The following is a 22,290-nucleotide window of genomic DNA, read 5'->3' as shown; positions in this document are numbered from 1 at the left end:
AAGGGAAGCGACCTTCCGCTCTCTGGCGCGCTTCCGTTTCAAACCCTAACTTCCGGTTCGTTAGCCGGTTCCGGTCCCCGCCTCTCACTTCCGGTCGCCTTGGATTCCGCTGCGGTCGGTTCCTGCGTCCGCTCCTGCCGGTTCCGCCGCGCTCCAGGTGAGGGGACGCGGGGCACCCCGGCGCGCCGTGGGGCTGGGGGACCACAGCTTTGCTGTCTCGAGACCCGGCCTCCACTGTGGCCGGGCGGGCGGGCTGGTGGCTGCTCGTGGGGGCCCCGCCCGCGGCTGCCCATGTTCGCGGCCCAGGCCTCCGGCCCCGGCCGGCTCTTCACAGGGGCCGACGCCCTCCCATCCAGCCTCGTCGCCTAGGTGGAGGGCTTCCGGCGCCTCAGTGGATTTTGCGTCCCCAAACCTTTATTCCTCCCTCTTCTGGGGTTTGTCCGTCTCTTCCTCCTCCCTGTTGAACGGATTCCGGCCCTCTCGGGTTTTGGGGTCTCTGCCTGCCTTCTGTGCTGTCTCATACCAATCACTTCCCACAGCTCTTTCCTCTGCACTCCCTCGCAGTTGCTGCTGCCCTGCTCTCCCGAGGAGGAGTTGACAGTACTTCAACAGTTACCCTTTACTGGGCGTGTTTAAATTTAACTCCCTCCCCTCAATTCCCAAGGTGTTAACTTTTGCTGCTGTTACTTTCAAATTAACCGCCTTTGCTACTTTTTAGTTGTGTGGTCTCGGGCAATTTGTTTTTCCTCTTTTTCAATTTTCTGGTCTGTATAATGAAGACAGTAGTTGTCAGTTTAGGATTGTGAAGATTAAATGAGATTATTCAATTAAGTTGTTGAGCATGTTATCATTTTCCTATCTTCACCACCATTCGTATTGCTTTTTATAGTGTACAAAGTGATGTCACGGCTGTTATCGCAGGGATTAACACTATTCTTGTCAAGTAAACATTCCTGCCCTGACTAGGCAAGTCACCACTGTATGTTAGGGAGAAGAATTTACCCAAACAGCCGTTCTTGACTGTAGTTTCACCATAAAGGTGTGCTCCTTGCTTACTTGTTCGGGTTTGATTGCCACATTTACCCCTAAAATCATTTTTCAGTTTATAAATCTGATAGGGTCCGCAGTGATACAAAACATTAAAATTGTGTAAGAAAGAAGGCTAAATGTGAAAACATAAAATGACTCATGCATTTGCATTGCATTGCTCCATTGTTGTTAATGATCTGAATATTGAAGGAATGAGGTTCAGTAACTGAAAAACAGTTTTAAGGACTTTATGCGGTAAAATTTTTTATGGTGTTTGTTTTGTTGTGCTTGGTCCTTTAGAGCAATTGTCAACTTGGAGATCCCACTTGTGGCATGGGTGATGATATTTGTATACTGCTTTACTAAGCATATAGAGCCCATGCCATCTGGCACATTTTTTTTTTAAGGCTGAGAAAATTGAAGAGCCTAGAGCGCTGGCTCTCAAACTTTAGCATGCCTCAGAGATGGGGGGAGGGGGAGACAGAGATTGTTAAAACCCAAATTGCTAGGTCTCTTCTCTCCAGACCCAGTTACATTCCCAACAAGTTACCAAGTGGGGTCAATGCTGTTGGATGGTCTGGGGACCACACTTTGAGAACACTGGTCTAGAGGTGCAGTGACTTGTCCATGCTTACCTAGAGTTCAGGTGATCTCACTTCACATGTTCTGCTCTGCCCAGCACAGTATGCTGTATTAGTGCTATTTGCATTCCTAGCTCTTGTAAATTTTCAGTTTTATTTCCACTTCTCTCAGAAAAATAATATTTAAATGATATTTCAGTTTGACTCAAAAGGGCCATTTGGCTTTTTATTGAGGATTATAAGGTTTGTTAGAGCAAGTTCTCTCCAAATAGAATACATTGCCCTAAAGTAACACACCTTCTTTAAAGTTTTAGTAGAGCAGGTTGTAAACATAGAATAAATGTAAGTGAATTTACGGTGCTCTTTTCTAATGGGCATGTTGAAGACATCTTAAATTTTCAAATTACGTTTGCATGTTAAGATTTATAATTTGCCTTCTTTCTTGCAGTTGGTTGTAATACTTGAAGAGTGAAGTCAAATGTTGTATTAAATATATGACAGCATTTGGAAATACCACTACTTTGAGATTAGAAAATCTAGTTCTCTGACCTGTTGGGGGAACCAACTTATGAAAACTGGTAGAAAGCTTTATGGGGGGAGGAGACCTACATGCTATTGTTGATGAGTGGCAGCTGCTATATAATCTTTGTGTACTTATATCTGTGCCTGTAGGTTTTGTATTTACTGATATTTGGTGCCTTAACTCCTGTAGGTGCAATTCAAGAGAGACAGTTGTGTAAGGGAAGAAAATGAGATTTAGTCAGAAGACTTGTTCTGTTATCAGCTATGTGCCGATGAGCAGATTACATAACCTCTCTGAACCCTATTTCCTTAATTGTAAAAGAGGGACAGTTCTTATCAAACAACCTTGTTAAAGGAGATTGAGTAAAAACTGTCCAGTGTATTAAATATGAAACAAATAATGGCCATTTACTATTTAGCGCAGTGCCTGGAACACTTCAGTTCTAGTTTTTAGAACAACTTATGTAACCAGTACTTACTTGTTTAGAGCTTACTATGTGCCAGGTAGTATGTGACTTACAAAAATTAATTTATTCCTCTTAAGAACCCTGAGAATTAGGCAGTATTAGCATCCCTGTTTTACAGATGAGGAAACCTAGGCACTAAGAGTCAGTTAGCTTTCCAAGGTTAAATAGCTAATAAGAGGGAGAGCTGACCTCTGAACCCAGGTAATCTGTTTCTAGAGTTTATGCTCTTAACAACTCATTGTCCTACCTTGCAAATGGTAAATGAACATGGACGGTCCATCATGGAGGAACTTGCCAGTAGCATAAACCTGATCAGAGAGGGAGGAATAGTTAGCTCATTTATTGCAGCTTTCCACTTGAACCAGGAGAATCTGATAGAATATTAGGAAGTTGTAACTTTAAGCCAAAAATTGAGAGGGTGGGAGAATTTTAACTTTGACTCCCGATAACTTTTGGCATTCTGATAACATTTCTGTAAGTAGAAAATCCTGTTTCTCTATCATCAAGTTGTAAAATAGGACTCAAATGACAGTTTATAAAACTTAAAGTTGCAAGTTTACATACATCTTTGATATATCTGTTTTAACTTGTGTATGCCTTTCTTTCTAGGTATCTTTCTGAACAAAAGCTGCCTCATCGTATGTTTCAAGGATGGCTCTTCCTATCATTGTAAAATGGGGTGGACAGGAATATTCAGTGACCACACTTTCAGAAGATGATACTGTGCTAGATCTCAAACAGTTTCTCAAGACCCTTACGGGAGTGCTACCAGAACGCCAGAAGTTACTTGGACTCAAAGTTAAAGGTAATCTTCTCCCTTCTTCAAATTTATTGCATTGATATATTTATGAATCTTTATATTAGCTATTATCTGTTCACTTTAATAAGTCTTTCCCCTTGGAGATTTCTTTGATAGGGATATCCCTAATTTTTTTTTGATGGTACAAGTAAGAATATTTAAGGATACCTGAAAATACCACCACTATTAAGATTACTTTTGATTTCCTCTGACAGTTGATGTTTGCTTGTTAAACCTGTGACACGGAAGTCCCAGGTAAACAGTGTAATTTCTTTCTTTCTTTCTTTTTTTTAAGACTTATGTATTATTTATTTATTTAATTAAATTGTTTTTGGCTGCGTCGGGGTCTGGTCTTAGTTGCGGCACTCGGGATCTTCGTTGAGGCATGCGGGATCTTTCTTTGTGGTGTGTGGGCTTCTTTCTAGCTTTGGTGTGCGGGTTTTCTTTAGTTGTGGCGCGCAGACTCCAGAGTGCATGGGCTCTGTAGTTTGTAGCATGCGGGCTCTAGTTGAGGCGCACGAGCTCAGTCGTTGTGGCGCGCGGGCTTAGTTGCCCTGCGGCATGTGGGATCTTAGTTCCCTGACCAGGGATCGAACCCGCATCCCCTGCATTGTAAGGCAGATTCTTTACCACTGGACCACCAGGGAAGCCCCCAGTGTAATTTCTAGTATCTGTCTTCTAGCACAGCCTTTTCATTACAGTTTGGGCCTTTTATTCTCCCCAAATTATCTTTTCTGTTTCAAAAGTAATAATGATTTGTAAATTATAGGCAGTGTTCACATTCAGTTAAAAGGCATTTTCACGGTGTTTGTCTTATCATTGAATGTTGAGTTCTGAGTAGCAGTAAATGTACAGTTATCTCAGGCACTCAATTTTCAGGACTTTCTGGAAAACAGTCATCTTCATCTTGAACAACAGAATAAAACATGAATTTATTTTGTTTAGTTAGTTGAATTAAAGGTGTTCCTCTAAGAGTTGGGGAAAAATTCCAACCTTGTGTTAATTACTACTTCTTAGTGTGTTAGAAATTGCTAATTCAGCAGTAACAGTTTGTTAATTTAAGGAAAAAAACTTGCTGTGGAATCTGTACCAAACCTTTTAATGTTAGGGTTTTGTGTAATGGGATAGTGAAACCAGCACCTGAACTTTAGTGAGAAAACAGTCATTTGCTTGTATTGTAGGCAAACCTGCAGAAAATGATGTTAAGCTTGGAGCTCTCAAACTGAAACCAAATACTAAAATCATGATGATGGGAACTCGTGAGGAGAGCTTGGTAAATGTTTACTTTTGTTACCATTTGTCCCTTTGAAGATATTATGGTTTATATCACACTGTTGTATCATAGTTTTAATTGTGGTAAAATTGTCAGTTTAGCAGTCGGTGAAAAGTAAAAGCTGCACAATGAATGTGTTATTAACTCAGCAGAAACCAAATACTGGGAAATTTGTTAGTGTATAGCTAGATGTAAGTGTAGTAGTAGTGCTAATGGTCAAATTTAACATGGTAAATCTGCCCAGTGAACATATGTAACGAAATATAAAATGTGGAAGTTTTCCCGTAGTGTGTGCTTGCAAGACTCTTGGACTCAAATCGTACCTCTTATTTGTTTTTTATGCTATGAATGTATTTGTTATGTTAATGATAATATGGCCAAACAAAACTATTTTTCATCTTAATAGGAAGATGTCTTAGGTCCACCTCCTGACAATGATGATGTTATTAACGACTTTGATATTGAAGATGAAGTAGTTGAAGTAGAAAATAGGTGAGTACTTTTCATCATCAAAGGAAATTGGTTGTAATTTGAGAAAAAGTGAATATTTCATCTGATCTTATTTTTCGTTAGGGAGGAAAACCTACTGAAAATTTCCCGCAGAGTAAAAGAGTACAAAGTGGAAGTTTTGAATCCTCCCAGGGAAGGGAAAAAACTTTTGGTACTAGATGTTGATTATACGTTATTTGGTAAGTCACCTAAAACTGTGCTCCATCTCTGTTATCCACAATGGCATTTTCCCCTTTTATTTGTTTGTTTTTCCCTTGCAATATTAAATATTTGAAAGCTTTTCTTTTTATTTTAAAAGTAAATCATTTTATTGTAAGGGAAAAAAGAAGTCATCCGTAATCCCAAGATCCAAAGATGACCACTCATATTTTTATGTGCATCTTCCAGGGTGTTTGTATGTATGTCCTTTTTATGTTTACTTAATGATATATTGAACATCACAGTCATTTAACATTCATTGTGAGTTAAATATATGTATTTTTTGGTCAGGCGCTTTTCTAGTTTATGGATGTGTGATAATTTAATCAAGTGATTCCCTATTGATTAACACTTAACATTTTATGATTATTTAAAAATCATTTTTGATATTTTATTCCTGGTTTTCTATTTAATTATGTTCAAGGCAGATTCTTTTCTTTTTTTTTTTTGCGGTACGTGGGCCTCTCACTGTTGTGGCCTCTCCCGTTGTGGAGCACAGGCTCCGGACGCGCAGGCTCAGCAGCCATGGCTCGGGCCTAGCCGCTCCGCGGCATGTGGGATCTTCCCGGACCAGGGCACGAACCCGTGTCCCCTGCATCAGCAGGCGGACTCTCAACCGCTGCGCCACCAGGGAAGCCCCAAGGCAGATTCTTGAATTTAAAATTTCATGTCAACAAAAAAAGCAATTTGTTCTTTCATCCTCTAATATTGCCAGAAATGATTAGTTAACTCCTGATATTAGAATGGATTTATTTACCTCTAATCCTTAACTTTAAGTACATGTCATAAGTTAGCGTAAATTTTTTTAAAAATTTGATTATTAAGTTAATCAAACCTGTTATTTTGGTGAAATATGATTATATTTGGTAGGTAAATGGCTAAAAATTGAGTATATGTGGCCCTAGTTTGTTTTTCATATCCTAAAATAACATCTACGTTTTAGAGATTAGATGAGAAAAAAATTTACTGTTTATTATATAAGCCTGAATTCTGGATATTGGTCTTTGCAAATTGAACAGAATTGATCAACTAAAATTGGATTGCAAGAATATTGAATTGTGTGTTTTGAAGACATCCCTTTGTCAGCTGATGTAAGTTAGTCTGAAGTAGTTTGCATTTGAGTGTTTATATTACATTTCAGAAGTTTAATTGATATTGGGTACTTGTCCATGATAATAAACTAATCATCATCTCTAACTGATTTTCTTTTAGACCATAGGTCTTGTGCAGAGACTGGGGTAGAATTAATGCGGCCATATCTTCATGAATTCCTAACATCTGCATATGAGGATTATGACATTGTTATTTGGTGTAAGCTATATTTCTTGTTTAGATTTCCATGAAAATAAGTTGTTCCTTATATTACTCTGCTTTATAAAATGTGACTTAAATTTTATATTTTGCAAATTTCTGATGAAGCATGTTTGACTTTCTTGCATCACAATATAAACTTATGTGCATTTGCCAAATACCGCTGAAATAATTAAATATAGGAAGAGAGTAGATTATGGTGTGAAAAAAAAATGGCCTTATTTTCACAAGACCCCACCTTGATTAGGATCTTTTCTTTCTGATCTTTGCTGTAGAATCTTTGATGCTTTAGTATATTGTTGCTTTCTCCTTTCTTCATCACTCTAGTCTCAAAACACTTGGAGAAAGATATGTATTTAAAAAAATTTTACCGTGATGTAGTTCAGAAATAAAGGCAATATGAATTTACTCAAGGAAAATTAATAAAATTTTTATTAAATTTTATTTATTTAATAAATAAAGCAGTGTTACTTTAGCAGGGCTAAAGCAGTGTTACTCAACTTGTGGTCTGCCATTCCAGGAACTTACAGGTCTGTGGTAACAGTGAGTTTGCTCCAAAAAGTAAATTTACTACATTACTGAACTCACTGTTTAGTTCAGGTGACAATCTTTTTGTGGTACGACCTTCTGAAAAGGGAAGGGGAGTGTATTGATTTACATCTCACCTTCCCACAGACATTTAAAGTTACGTCTTGGCAATGTCATAAGCAGAAAAGAGCTATCCTAATTGTGAATTAAATAAAATCCCTAAAGATGGTAATCGTACTAGGTTTTTGATGAGAGGCCACATAGTTGTTCTGCAGTTTGCAAATTTCCTTTGTATTTTCTTTTATTATCAGAGTATCTCAATAGTTTAGTGTTATTATGAGTACATAGCCATTATAATTCAATACATAGTTAAATACATAATTTTCTGGTTTTTAAGATACAGAGGAGAAAGCTTTCTGGGAAATAGGTTTTTGTTCAGCAACTCTGACATCTGAGATGACATTTGAGAAAAAAGTTTATCCTCTAAATGTTATTAGAGTAGACTTAGGGACTTTGAGGACATTTTACAATCATATGCTTAAAATAAATTTTTTTTTTAAATAAATTTCATGGTAGTACGTTGAGAAGGGCACCTCATTTTGGAGCTAAATAGACTAGGGTTTTAATCCTGGCTCTGACCTTACTTTGTGACACTAGGCAGGTCAGTTAATTGCTCTGAGACTTAGCTTCCTCATCTGAGAAATGAAGATAAATAAATCTACATTACAGGGTAGTTGTAAGAATAAAATATTGGTATAACAACTAGTAACATGTCTGACATGTAATAGTTTCTTAATAATTAGAAACTCTTTTTATTAGCTGTAAATCTTTCTGTTTTTCATGTGGGGATTATAGTCCCAAAATATATATTGAATTAAAAAAATTGTTTTTCCCTGTCGCCTGATTGTTGTCATTGTAGATACATCACTCTCTAAAATTTTAGTTCAACTGACCAGTTTTGCATGTAAGGTGATTTTGGTTCTTGTATGTGTGCTAAAGATTTTTATTTTGAGGACTCAGCTCCCTCTTTGCCCTTAAAATAATATACACACACTCATACACACTTTGAATAATTGAACTCCTTTTTCCATTTTTAAACATTTTACTTTGTAATACCTATATAGTTTAGTCCAATAACTTGAGATGAGTAGGGCACATAAAACTGAAGTTTGAATTTTTATCAGTGTTCTCAGAAGTGGTTGGTGTGTGACAGTGAGCAGGAACGTGACATAGATAGGGTTTGTGAATTTAGTTGCCTCAGACTTCTTGTTAAAAGCTGCTGGACTCAATGAGCACTAAGTTTGCTGAGCCTGGCAAAATGCTAATTTTCTTTAGCATTTTTCGACAGTCTTCAGCCTAGCAGTCTTCAACATAAACTTTTGACACATAACATTAATCTGCTTATATTGACATATATACCTGTGTGTTGCCTGGCAGTAGGAACGCAGAAGAAAATGGAGATCCAGGCACCCTAAATTCAAGTTTAGAACTGATAGAGAACAGTATTAGGGCTGTTTTTAAAAGGGTGGTTAGGTCTTGATTTATGAATTCCTAGGTTCAGAGTTCTTTTGAGCATTGGTTACCTTATCTTTTAGATAAAAGTTGTTTAAATGTTATTGTCTTGAAGACACACTAAAATAAGTTTATTTTTATAAACAGTTAAAAGGAATTTACCATAAATATGCTAGGGATTATTTGTGATGTATTTGAACTTATAGTCTTGCTTAGAAAACTTAACTAATTTATACAGAAGAAAGATTTTTTAAATGAAATTCAAGCTTTTCATACATATTGTGTTATCATTCCTCATGTTTTAGCTGCAACAAATATGAAGTGGATTGAAGCTAAAATGAAAGTAAGTGTTAGAAAACAGTCCATTTAAGAACGTTTTGAAACTGCATTTGTCTTTTTAGAAAGTTCCGAATTGAATTAATTTCATTGTCATTGGAGGGCATTTAGTAGCAAAACAAATGCCAGTATCAGGAGTTAGAGGTGTGTTTAAAGTCTGCTTAATGGTGGTTTGCATTGATTACCTATGTCTTTTTCAAGAAAAAGTACAGCAAAGCTTCCTCTCCTCTTTCTCCCATTTTACGCTAATACTTTCTTTTCCTTCTTTTCTCTGGTGTGTGATACTTAAAGGAGTGATGCTCTTCTAAAATATTAAATTGGGAAGTAACCTGTTTCTGGTAGTACATTGAAAAGGGCCCCTCATTTTAGAGCTAAATAGACTAGGGTTCTTTGGACTATCATTTATCAATTTTGCTTCGTGAAACTAAAATGTTGCTAGTTGTTGAGCAAGGTGTGGTAGCCAGGGGGTAGAAAGTTGGCATTATGGGAAATTATAGCTGGACTTTTCATAAAGCCTGGGATTTTCCACATTATTATATTTTAACCACATGAATATTTGTATTTATAGGAGCTGGGAGTGAGTACAAATGCAAATTACAAGATTACCTTCATGTTGGACAGTGCTGCTATGATAACAGTGCATACTCCAAGGAGAGGATTAATAGATGTAAGAAGCCATTTTACTTTTTATTTAAAGACTTGCTTGTTTTCTGGTGTACTTTTATATTTATATTGATGGAATAAACTACACAGAGTTTAGAAATACATCTGAGTGGATAATAAAGTATCAGTTGAGTTTTGACATAAGATGTATTTCAGGTTAACAGATATGAATTTTAGTGACAAAGTTAAGGATCTTGAGGAAGGACTGTCAAGAAAGGTCATGGTTAATTGTCCCGTGATGATAACAGCACAGTGTTGCTAAAGACAGAGTAGGTGTGAAAAAATACTGAATGTTGTCAAGGAAGATACTAGAAACAGACCAGGACACACTTGCCCTGCCCTCTATGAAACTGATAAATAAAAGCAGGTATATCATGATGCATGTACTTCGGGGTTATGTACGTGAAGCCCTAGAGAAAGCAATAAGAACCATCAAGAAAGAGTTGGGCTAAAAAGATTAAGGTTCTTCACTTTGTTTACGTGTCAAGTAACTAGTCATATTATGAACTTCTGCGATCTGCAAGGCCCTGTAATGGGCACTGTTGGGAATAAAGAGATGAGGAGACATGGTCCGTACCTTTTGGAAACACAGACTAATAGGAATTGGGGAGAACTTAGCAAACTAGGAAAGCTTAGGGAAGACAGTATTAAAATTGTCAAAGTCATAAAAGTCATGAATAGAATTATGTGTGTGTAGAGTTTTCAATAAAGGAAATACTGCGTACATCAAGGAAAAGTATAATTTATTACCTACTAAAGTGGTACATGTACAAAGTCTAAACAGTAAAAAGAAGTTTGGGAAGTGTTAAACAGGAGTGTTTATAATAATGAAAAATTAAAGGAATAAAAAGAAATCCTCAATAACAAATCCCTACAACAGTAGGGAGTTGGTTGTACACATTTTTGTTCGTCCATTTAATGGAATGCAGCTAATTATTATTATTAATTTATTTATTTTTGTTTCTGTGCGAGGGCTTTCTCTAGTTGCGGCGAGCGGGGGCCACTCTTCATTGCGGTGCGCGGCCTCTCACTATCGCGGCCTCTCTTGTTGCGGAGCACAGGCTCCAGACGCGCAGGCTCAGTAGTTGTGGCTCACAGGCCCAGTTGCTCCGCAGCATGTGGGATCTTCCCAGACCAGGGCGCGAACCCGTGTCCCCTGCATTGGCAGGCAGATTCTCAACCACTGCGCCACCAGGGAAGCCCCGCAGCTAATTATTTGATGCAGTATTTAGTGCTTCAGAAATTTTTCATGATACGTTATTAAAGTTAAAGAAGTATTTTAGCAGTATTTGCAAACTGTTAGAAAGTAGTTTTTAACCGTTGTTTGGTTCAGGGGTTCCCTTAGCTTTACAAAAGATCTGTGAACTCCTTGAGGTTGCAGCTGTTTATCAGAAAGACTGGAGAAATATATCAGAATATCTAGTTGCATTCTTTGGTACTAACTGGATTATAGGTAATTAAATATTTTCCTTTGTGCTTTTTTGTGTTTTCAGATTTTTTTCTACAGTCAGCAGTATTACTTCTCTAATAGAAAACAAGGTAGCTCATGTTTTGGAGAACATATGGTGCTTGACCTAATTGCAAAATGACAGCACTATTTAAGAAGATGTAGGATTTCTAACCCTGGGTGTCATAAAGCTCTTATATTTTTTGAGGCTTTATGTTGGCTAAGAAAACCAAGAATCTGGTTTATTGTGTCAGTTTCTGTATATTTGGCTTCAAGTATTTGGGGGGTTTGCTTCAGTAGTAAACAAATAGTGCAAACAAATACAGCAAATAAAATTTTAGTGAAATTAAAATATTTGAATAACATTTTTTGCAGTAATGAGGACACTAAGAAAAAGGCTTTCTCCGTATTAAAAGAAATTATAGAGGAGAAAAAACATTTTAAAATTAATGACAACGCTTGTCACCATTTATTTCCTACCATTTAATCTCATATAATTATTATTATCATCATATAATCGCACATTACCGTCAACGAGACTACTGCCTTCAGCAAAATGTACTTTTTCTTCTAAAAGTTAATGTATTTAAAATATTTTTGTGAGTGTGTAAAATATGTTCACATGATTCACAAATAAAGTGTATAGTGGAAAGTATTCCTCCCTCCTGGACCCTCCAGCCACTTAACTTTCTTTCCTTCAAGCAATCACTATTATTTCTTGTGTGATCTTGCAGAGAATTTATGCAAGTATCAATAGATATGAATAACTGAAAAATTACCTTTTTGGAGGCTCATTTTAAGAATTCAGAAATAAAAGCAAGAATTTACAAATTACGGTGTTTTGAAGTGAAATAATCAGATGCCCTAGAAATTGTGCACCTATACCACTGAACTAAGGAGAAAGTCCATTTTTCCTTTACAAAATATTTAAATATTGTAATAAAAGAACCAGGTACATTGTCATTAAGGTTTTCTAGTTTTGAAAACAGACCCCATGTGAAACCTCAAGCCCTGAGGGGACATGTGAATGCTCAGCAGACATCTAAACAAATACTAGATTTTTAAAAAATTAAATACTTTTTTTGATCCTGAATCTTCATATTAAAATTATAGGAAGTCTTATAATGGGCTTAGTTCCATTAGACACGAACAGACCTTTCAGAAGTTGACATTGAGAGATATGTTGTGCCTTACAGTGTGTTGCATCTTGATTCTGTTCTGTTCACAAAGCCAGCCATCACTGACTGCCTCATGGTAAAGGAACGCTCTGGCATAGTTGTGCAGGGCATCTTGCAGTATTTCTGCTTTTAAGAAAGGATGAACTATTCATGAAACTTGAGTTAAATCTAAACTTTTATTCTAAGGTAAAGCCTCTTGGTGTTATATGGGGAAAGTTTTCGGAGTTTTACAGCAAAAAAAACACCATCATGTTTGACGACATAGGAAGAAATTTTCTAATGAACCCACAGAATGGACTAAAGGTAAGACATAATTTTACTTGCTATTCTCACATATGCTGGATTACGTAGTAGAACGTTAGCACTATTGAATTTCATAAATTTTTGGAAGTAGTGTATTATCCTGTCAAGAAAAGCTTAAGTGTTTAGAAAAATTCATATAAAATTGAGCATTCTCTCTTTTTGCTTGGTATCTCCTTAGTTAACCAACTCATCCAGATGGTTTGTTTTTCTAATTTTTTTTTTACATAAATTTATTTTATTTATTTATTTTTGGCTGTGTTGGGCGTTTGTTGCTGCGTGTGGGCTTTCTCTAGTTGTGGCAAGCGGGAGCTTCTCGTTGTGGAGCACCAGCTCTAGGTGCACAGGCTTCAGTAGTTGTGGCATGTGGGCTCCATAGTTGTGGCTCATGGGCTCTAGAGCTCAGGCTCAGTAGTTGTGGCACATGGGCTTTGTTGCTCCGTGGCATGCAGGATCTTCCCGGACCAGGGCTCGAACCCGTGTACCCTGCATTGGCAGGCAGATTCTTAACCACTGCACCACCAGGGAAGCCCCCATCCAGATGTTTTATTTTCAGTTAGCTCTGTGGAGCAACATGCGCTTACTGACATTGACTTTTAGCATCAAAAGTGAAAGCATCAGACATTCTATTAGGGATACAAATCTTGAATTTCTGATGTTCTAGTTAGCTGGAAAGCTGGCAATAAGGGTATTTTTCCTTTTTTTTTTTTGCCGTACGCGGGCCTCTCACTGTTGTGGCCTCTCCCGTTGCGGAGCACAGGCTCCGGACGCGCAGGCCCAGCGGCCATGGCTCACGGGCCCAGCTGCTCCGCGGCATGTGGGATCTTCCCGGACTGGGGCACGAACCCGCGTCCCCTGCATTGGCAGGCGGACTCTCAACCACTGCGCCACCAGGGAAGCCCTGATTTTCCTTTTTAAACTGAAACTAATAAAAGGTTTTTGAAAATTCATATAGTGTAAGTGGAGAGCTTAGAATTATGAAATGCTAGAGCTAGAAGGAACCTCAGTCATCTTTTATAGAAACAATCTGAGGATCAGAAAGTTCATGACTTGCCCAAGGTCATGATTGTAACTGGTTAATGATAGAATTTGAGTTAGAACCCAAGTAACTTGGTTTCTAGGCCAGTGTTGATCTTAGCATTAAGTCACATGCAATCTTATGTAGGCATCATAGTGATACTTAACCCTGGTAGCAGCGTAAAATTGGTAAGAGAGAAATTTGAAACTTAAAATTTCTGGTACCTGTGGTTGCCTATGTGTAAATACATTATGAAAATGGAAAAGATAGCTCTATATTATGGTACAGTGCAAATGGAGTCTCCATTTGAAGTGTAAATCCTGATACTAAGATACTTTTAATTTCAGTCCTGAACTTTTCCACCAGCTGAATTCTTTTTTTTATGTTTTTTTTTAATTAATTAATTTATTTATTTTGGCTGCGTTGGGTCTTCGTTGCTGAGCGCGGGCTTTCTCTAGTTGCAGTGAGCGGGGGCTACTCTTTGTTGCGGTGCGTGGGCTTCTTATCGCGGTGGCTTCTCGTTGCAGAGCACGGGCTCTAGGTGCATGGGCGTCAGTAGTTGTGGCACGTGGGCTCAGTAGTTGTGGCTCGCAGGCTCAAGAGCACAGGCTCAGTAGTTGCGGCACACGGGCCTAGTTGCTCCACGGCACGTGGGATCTTCCCGGACCAGGGCTCGAACCTGTGTCACCTGCATTGGCAGGCAGATTCTTAACCACTCTGCCACCAGGGAAGTCACTACCAGCTGAATTCTTGATAACTTTAAAAGACGAGAGAAAAACTTGAAGAAGGTAGATTTTTGAAGCTCTCCATACAGACTGTTGATGTCGTCTTTAGTGTACAATGAGGATAGTTTAGGGACTGAATATTAATCTAGGTAGTGAATTGTCACAAATATAAGAGCTGTTGACTTGGAAGAAAAGTACTTGGGGTAGACTGGTGATTATTCTGTCCTTTAAAAATGATTTCTGTTTGAGGCTTTAGGAGAAGTGCTTTTCCTGTGTGTAGTTTACGAGGTATAAGGTACAAAAGTATGTTCTTCAGTCTTGAGGAAAGATTCAATTGATCTAAGCCAAATTTTGTATGAAAGTAGTGGTGTCTGTACTGGAAAGGAGGTAAAGTCATGGTATTTAAGGAATGATTAATTTTTTTTAACTGAGGTATAATATTAGTTTCAGGTATACAACATAATTTGTGATTTGATATTTGTTTATATTGTGAAATGATCACCACAGTAAGTCTAGTTAACTAACATCTGTCACCATACATAGTTACAGAATTTTTTCTTCGGATAAACACGTTTAAGATCTGCTCTCTTAGCAACTTTCAAATATGCAATATGGTATTGTTAACTATAGTTGCTGTGCTATACCTTACATCCCCATGACTTATTTATTTTATAACTGGAGGTATGTACCTTTTGACTCCCTTTACCCATTTCTCCCACCCACCCATCTCTGGCAACCACCAGTATGTTCTTTCTGTTCTCTGTATGTATGAGCTTGGCTTTATGTATGTGTTTTGTTCTTGTTTTTGTTTTTAGATTCTACATATAAGTGAGACAGGGAATGATTTTTGAGAAGAACTTTAACTTAAAAAAAAAATTATTACTTTCATGTGTGTTTTTAGAAGAAACATTATTTTCCCAGCCAACATTTGGGCCCTCCTCATCTCTGGATGCAGACAGATGATGATATAAACTTCTAGTTCTTCATGTTACTTTAGAGCAAGTTGTTTGTTTGTTTGTTTTTTAGCAGAGTACTCAGTAGAATCATTGAAGGAATTCCTAAAAATATGTACGTTTCTGCCTCCAAAAATTCTAATTCAGGAGAGGTATTTTTAAGCATTCTACAGGTAATCTCTCGCATGTCTCCTTTTGAAAGCCTCTTTTAAGAAGGTAGTAATTAATGATCTGCCCACATTGACATAGAAGTGGTTTTGAAATTGTGAAATATTCTAAATTCTGTTTTGTTATCACAGTTCCATAATGTTTCTGGTAGAAATCTCAGAGATTTCACAGAGATCTTAAAGACTGCTTATTTTTAAAGTAGTTAACTTCTAATATAAGCTTGCTAATCATAAGGTTTGAAATATATAACATAGGAGGCTTTGTCAATTATGAATATAGTACTGAACTAAAGGAACTTGAATTTTGGTCATGGATTAATCAGTAGTTACTCTGAACTTCACTTTTATTATCTATATAGGGAAATGGTGATTTAAGAGAATGCAGATAATCTAAACATTCTTAATTTCCTAAAAATGTTTTTTGATATGAGACAGAGGTGGTAATATATGTTGCCTGCCCTTCTAGTGATCACTTAGATCATTGAAGAATGGAACAGTGATTATACTGAAACAATTAAAGTCAGTTAGGTGAATTTTTCCCACTTAACTAGTTTAACTTTTAGATCCAGAATCTTTGGGGTATTTTAGTTTTGTTATTTAATAGTGCTTAAGACCAAATGTTTAGAAAGTAAAAGTAACTTAGCAGGGCCTTGGGTTGAAAATCTTATTTACCAGCCACTGACTCTGTACTTTCCCTTTCAGTCTAATCCCTTCTGCTTCTATACTTGGAATCACTTTGGTACATTGTATATTAATAGTTTAGAAGTCAATATGTTGCCTTTACAATCTTTTTAAATGAGGGAGTACTTTAAAACATTACAATATTGCCCAGGATTATACTGAAACTCATTTCACTACATTCTGATATCATGCCTATTTACACCTAGCTGTAGGGCTTAAGCAGGTCCCTGCAGAGAGTTTTCTTGATCTCCTGCAGTCACTGCTGCTGCTGTGAAGCAGCACTGCCCGCACTGCCTGTTTGGAATTAGGATCTCCTACAAGAGTTTGCTTCTGTGCAGACTCTGACAGCTCTTATTGGTGCCCTTCAGCCAGAGCTCAAGTGACTAACAGCTGTGGAGGTCCTTGGCCTTAAACTGTTCTGATGTGAATAGAACCTGGAACGTATGGGAAACTTTTCTTCTGTCCGTTTCAAGCTGGTGGTGTGTTTTTCCAATGACAGAGAAGTAAATAAAAAAATATTTAAAACCTCTGCTCTTGATAGATACGGTAACGACTCCTATGGGCTCATTGTTCTCAACAGGTGACAATGATTAAATGTCATCTGTTTTTCAATGTCACTATGTAAAAGTGACCGGTTTGCATTTTCTCCCAATCACAATAAGGATATATTAATGCTTTACTAAAATGATTTATTCAGTACTTACAGGCATATGTGTGATTTTTAAAAGATATATTTTTTTTATAATGGAAAAGTTCAAACATAAAAAGAACTACATTGAATTGTATAAACTAACCCCCATTGTATGCATTATCCTGTTTAAACAACTTGTTAATTCATGGATGTTTGCTCTATACCTTACCTACTTCCCTCTCTTTGATATTTTGAAGCAAATCCCAGATACATTATTTCATCTAAAATTAGTTAAAAGTTTTTGAAATGCTGTCTTGAGTGCTATATAGATGAGCTGGTGTCTTTAAAAAAGTAGAACTCTTTATTGGAAGTGTAACATAAAGAAAAGTGCATAAAATGTGCAGTTTAACAAATTGTTTTACATAGAACATATGTAACTACCATTCAAGTCAAGATGTAAAAGCCCTTACTAATTATAGTCTTCAACCCTGTCCACCATCCTGACTTTCATGCTTTTGAAATGAATACTTTTTATCATAAAATACATTGAACTTAAAAATTTAGAAAATATGGCTGATTTTTATGGGAAAACTCATATAATTAAAAATATTTTAATGGAGACTTTACTGATAAAAATGCTTATGATAAAATGTGAGTGAAAGTAGGTTATACAAATGTGTAATATTATAGCTATATAAAAATTTCATAGAAAATACTGATGTAAAATCATCAGTGTTAAAATTTATCTCACTCCTCTGTAGATCCAGCATGTATTGGGTACCTTTTTATGAATGAAGTGATGTGAATGAGATTATTTAATTAGTAAGAAGCAACTGGATTGATAGAAGGGGGAAAAGTCTAAGCAGTTTTGCAAAGTAGAGAAGCCACATAAGGTTCAAGTGCTATAAGACAGCTGGTGTTGTGAGGTTCAGACTGAAAAGATAACAGAAGGTAAATTAAGTGGAAGAACTACTGTAAACATACCATGACTGTCAGTGAGATAATGTAAAAGTAATTCTTAGTATTGACAGCCTTGGTGATATTTTAATCTCATTAACTGTAATTTAAGTGATAAAATAGTGTAGATTTGTACTAGTTTTCTTACTACAATGTGAAGTGTTGGATAACGTTTGTTTTCTAATAGATAAGACCTTTTATGAAAGCACACCTAAATCGAGATAAAGACAAAGAACTTTTAAAATTAACCCAGTACCTCAAGGAAATAGCAAAATTAGATGACTTTTTGGACCTAAATCACAAATATTGGGAAAGGTAAGTGCTAATTGCTTATTCATTTCTTCTTTACATTAATGAATGAAAAATTGTCTGGCAGCTCTGGTATACACATAACTCTTATTTTTTGTTTAAAATGGGTGAATTCTAAAGCTATTTTCTAATCCAGTGACATCTACCCTGGAAGTATTTTTCCCTTTCTCTTAACCTCTAACTTGTTCATAAACCCACATCTCTTAAGATCTTTAATACTTCTCTACTAGAGAGGATTTAAGAGACTAGTACATGTTTGTGATACTACCTGTTAATTATTTTGTGACATTAAATGGGTCACTCTTTTATGAATCTGTTCTCATACTGTAAAATAATGTCAGGATAAAATAAAATATACTAAAAAGTTTTCTGTTAAAAATTACAAGTAACCTCTGTGTAGCAGAAAAAATAGAAAATTTATTCCTTTAGGGAAACAGTTACTTGTGATTATGAAAGATAACCACTGTTACCAGCTTGGTGTCTAGTCTTCTAGTCTTTTTTTCTGAGCACAAACATAAGTACAAATCTACATATGGACTGCATGTAAACGTCAAGATTTTGAGGCAGGAAAGACCTCTGGAGAAGTGAACAGGATTATTATGTACTGCAAGTACTTTTTTGGAAGTAAATCTTTGAAGAGCTGATTTCACCAATACAGCAACAAAAGAAACTTCATGTAATATAACACTTTGGCTTTTCAAATTACACTTTTGGCTTTTCAGATCACTCATATACTTATGTACTTATATACCTACATAATACTTATTTATAAACTTCTTATTAGAGTCTCATAATCCCATTAGGAGGGTAAGGCTGGCATTTTTTTTTTTTTTTTTTTTTTGCGGTACACGGGCCTCTCACTGTTGTGGCCTCTCCCGTTGCAGAGCACAGGCTCCGGATGTGCAGGCTCAGTGGCCGTGGTTCACGGGCCCAGCTGCTCCGTAGCACGTGGGATCTTCCTGGACTGGGGCACGAGCCTGTGTCCCCTGCATTGACAGGCGGACTCTCAATCACTGCACCACCAGGGAAGCCCAAGGCTGGCATTTTTATCCACATTTCCTGTAGATGGTGTAACTAAGTCATAGAGATAGTAAATGCCACAGTTTGAGCAAGTTTTACCATCAAAACTTGTCCAGGTCTCCTGATTTTAAGAACTCTTTCCCCACCCCCATAGCTCTGAGTGTATAGTAATTCATAAATGTGAGAAATAGAGATGTAAAAATTTTAATTTGTTGGTAGACTCCTATAAAATAATATGAAGAAAAATTTGCTTGGTGAATTAACATCTTTGCATCTTTACACTCTTGATCAGAGTTCTTTAGCAGCTTTGGCTCACTACCTTTATGCAAGAAGATCTTCAAATGGACTTTTAGTTTTGGGGGGAAATTATAATACTAGTTAATATATTGCTTTCACATTTGGAAGTAAGGCAGTGTGGAGTGATAGTGTGTAGCCTCCAGAGCCTTGTTTTCAATCTGAACTCTGCCACTTTCTTGCTGTATGAACTTGGGCAAACTGCTTAACCTCTCTGTGACTGTAAAATAGAAATAAGTTCTCACTGAACACTCAGAACTGTTGTGAGGACTAAATGAATTAATGCATGTACTTAGAACAGTGCTTGGCACATAAACAACACATGTTAGCGATTATTAACAGTTATTACTTACCTTGAAAAGTTTTGTTATTAAAATAAACAACTTTCTTTAGGGAGGAGAGTTAGATTGTTAAGTTAAATTTAGTGTGATACAGCTTAGACATCTTATTTTATTTCTTGCAGGTATCTCTCAAAGAAGCAAGGACAGTAGTTACAAGCTATACTGGCAGTTATTGAAGATACTTGAGATCCATGAACTTCTTTTTGCTTTTATGCTAAAGATCATTATGATAGTGCTGGACACTGCAGCAAATATCAGACTGCTTATACTTGGTCTTCCAGTTTTTTGTAAATTTAATTTTATATTTTTTGAAGATCATAGCAATACGCCAAAAAAAAAAACAAGAAAACCCCACCTTTTTCCCCCTGTATGAATATACTGTAACTCTTGAAAAATATTTTCTCCAACATAGAGTACTGAGTTTTATTCCCACACACACACACAAAAGTGGACAAAAATGTATGCTTAACAATGTCATTTTGTGACTTTGGAAATAAGTATGTCTTGTGTGTTTGTCTCACTGTGTTGTTGTCTAAGCCCAAACCCACCTTGAAACTACTGTTTTTAAAACCAAAAAAAGAAAAGTTTTTAGTAAGGAACCTAGTTTAGTATGCTTAAAACCACTGAGAGTTTTTCTTATTCCTTTGTCATAAACACAATTTCTCTTATTACTCCACTACCTACATCTCTAAATTCTGAGCTGTCTCAGTTTGGTGTGTATGTGTGTCAGTGTTATTTGAGTAAAACTGGAAAACGTCTGCTCTGATACAGATATGTCATAGTGTGACAAATAGAAAACATGAGACTGAGGAATGAAACTAAGGAACAAGAGTGTGTTTCTTTGTGGTGGCCAAGTAGAAGCACTCCTGCCTAAAACCGTTGTCCTAAAAGCAGTTAAAGGCAGTACGTTTTAAAATGGGACGTATCACTGGTTCAGTCCTAAAAAGCATGAACAAAAAGTTTTTGTTCTGTTCCAGCTCTGTCTTCTCTAAGTGCAAACACTGTGTTGCAGTGAAAATATCTAGCCATAAGATTAACGAAATTTGTTTGCAATGCTTTTGCCTGCAGATATGTATTGTGACCACTGTTTTGTGTTGACAGTATTGCTTTATACAGTTCTTCTATTTGAAAGGAATCTGGTTCTTTCAAATAAACATGGTATGTATTGTTCTTACGGGGGACTATTTCAGTGGTGTAAATAATAAATTCCTTTTCTTAAAACATCAGTTATCTGCTCTGTATTATCCCAAATATTTTGCCTCTTTGTTGAATCATGAAACAAACACTAGGTTCAGGCAGGCATCTCTTGAAAAAAATTAAATGTGTATGGTTTTAAAAGTTTGGGAACCCCTAATTAAGATGATTCAATGAAAACGTCTTAATTATGAGGCTCAATTTAAATATTTAAGGATCGAATAGAATTTTTTAAAGCATTTCATTGGCACATTTTCCCAGTGTGAAAAGTAGTTTATTATTCCAAGGTAAGGAAGGCTTTATCCTTTTTAAAAAACTGAACACTTAAAACTATTTATATAGGTTGATAAAGAGCAAACATTTTCTAAATCAGTATAAACTGAACTGCAAAAATTAGCAAGCCTCAGGAAGCAAAGCAAAGTAGGTTCTAAAAAAAATATATTTTCTGCCATTAGGTGGTGCCCAAACCAAAGTTTATTAGCAGGTATGCTAAATTAAGCAGTCCTAGGAGAACATTGTCAGCTTATTGAAATCACATGTCTTTGTGTGGTTAATACATTCATAGAGTGTGAGAATTTTAATGTGTCTTATGTGTCTCATAATTTATTGAACAGATCTATCTCTGTATTTCTATGTATGTGGCGTACACAGCAGAACCAGGAGATGACTTAATTCAGATGCATGTTTTAGTGAAATAGCAAATTAATTTTATGATGTATATGTTCCAGACTTGCAAACAATTAGTGCCTAATAAAGTATATTTAATCTAAAAACTGCAGAACATCATTAAATCTTTGATTTAGAAGGCAGTTTGAGACCTGGTAGCCCCTCAGGTCCTTTATGAAAATCAAGTTACTGGATTAATGATAGCTGTAGGATTTACTCAGTTTTAAAGGTAAAGAATAGATAAGCAGGTCATTACAGTAAGGAACTGCAACATGATCTTCATTCATAGAAAGGAAAATGGTTGTCTTTTGGGAGGAGGTGGAGCTGTGTGGGAATAGGGGTTGGTAAGGAAGGGTATGCAAAACAACAACAACACATGGGAAAATGCAAATTATATAGGGTTTTTCTTGGTTTTTTAATGAGTTAGTTGCCAAGAATAGTAATAAAATATGTGAATAGTGAATAAACTGGTTGAGCATTTTTCTCATCCCAAGCAATCAACAGAACTCTCTCAAGGAACAGATTGTTAGTTTTCCCTAAAGTATTGATATATCAAAATTTATTAATCTGGGCTTCCTTGGTGGCACAGTGGTTAAGAATCTGCCTGCCAATGCAGGGGACACGGGTTCAAGCCCTGGTCCGGGAAGATCCCACGGAGCAAATAAGCTGCAGAGCAAATA

At 36.6% G+C, this 22,290-nt stretch overlaps 1 protein-coding gene across 1 annotated transcript; it reads left to right on the top strand.

Annotated features, from left to right (window-relative positions):
* The first annotated feature begins 14 nt into the window (after window positions 1–14).
* On the top strand, window positions 15–20,976 carry UBLCP1 (ubiquitin like domain containing CTD phosphatase 1). Its single transcript, XM_067732973.1, has 11 exons — window positions 15–157; window positions 3,209–3,404; window positions 4,580–4,671; window positions 5,078–5,163; window positions 5,245–5,360; window positions 6,592–6,690; window positions 9,036–9,073; window positions 9,635–9,733; window positions 12,541–12,657; window positions 17,974–18,101; window positions 19,873–20,976. Exons 2-11 carry the CDS (start codon window positions 3,251–3,253, stop codon window positions 19,898–19,900), a joined length of 957 nt encoding a protein of 318 aa, XP_067589074.1. The 5' UTR covers window positions 15–157; window positions 3,209–3,250; the 3' UTR covers window positions 19,901–20,976.
* The last annotated feature ends 1,314 nt before the right edge of the window (window positions 20,977–22,290 follow it).

The sequence above is a fragment of the Pseudorca crassidens genome, chromosome 3 (genome assembly GCF_039906515.1).
Source record: "Pseudorca crassidens isolate mPseCra1 chromosome 3, mPseCra1.hap1, whole genome shotgun sequence".
In the NCBI taxonomy this organism is placed as follows: domain Eukaryota; kingdom Metazoa; phylum Chordata; class Mammalia; order Artiodactyla; family Delphinidae; genus Pseudorca; species Pseudorca crassidens.
Note: the sequence above shows the minus strand (reverse complement) of the source record. Positions and strands in the feature narration are given on the sequence as shown.

Excerpts from the sequence above, each read along its gene's own strand:
- UBLCP1 (XM_067732973.1), top strand. The coding sequence starts at position 3,251 with ATGGCTCTTCCTATCATTGTAAAATGGGGTGGACAGGAATATTCAGTG. Across the intron at positions 5,164-5,244 it reads GTAGTTGAAGTAGAAAATAG|GGAGGAAAACCTACTGAAAA; the intron begins GTGAGTACTTTT and ends ATTTTTCGTTAG. Across the intron at positions 5,361-6,591 it reads TGTTGATTATACGTTATTTG|ACCATAGGTCTTGTGCAGAG; the intron begins GTAAGTCACCTA and ends ATTTTCTTTTAG.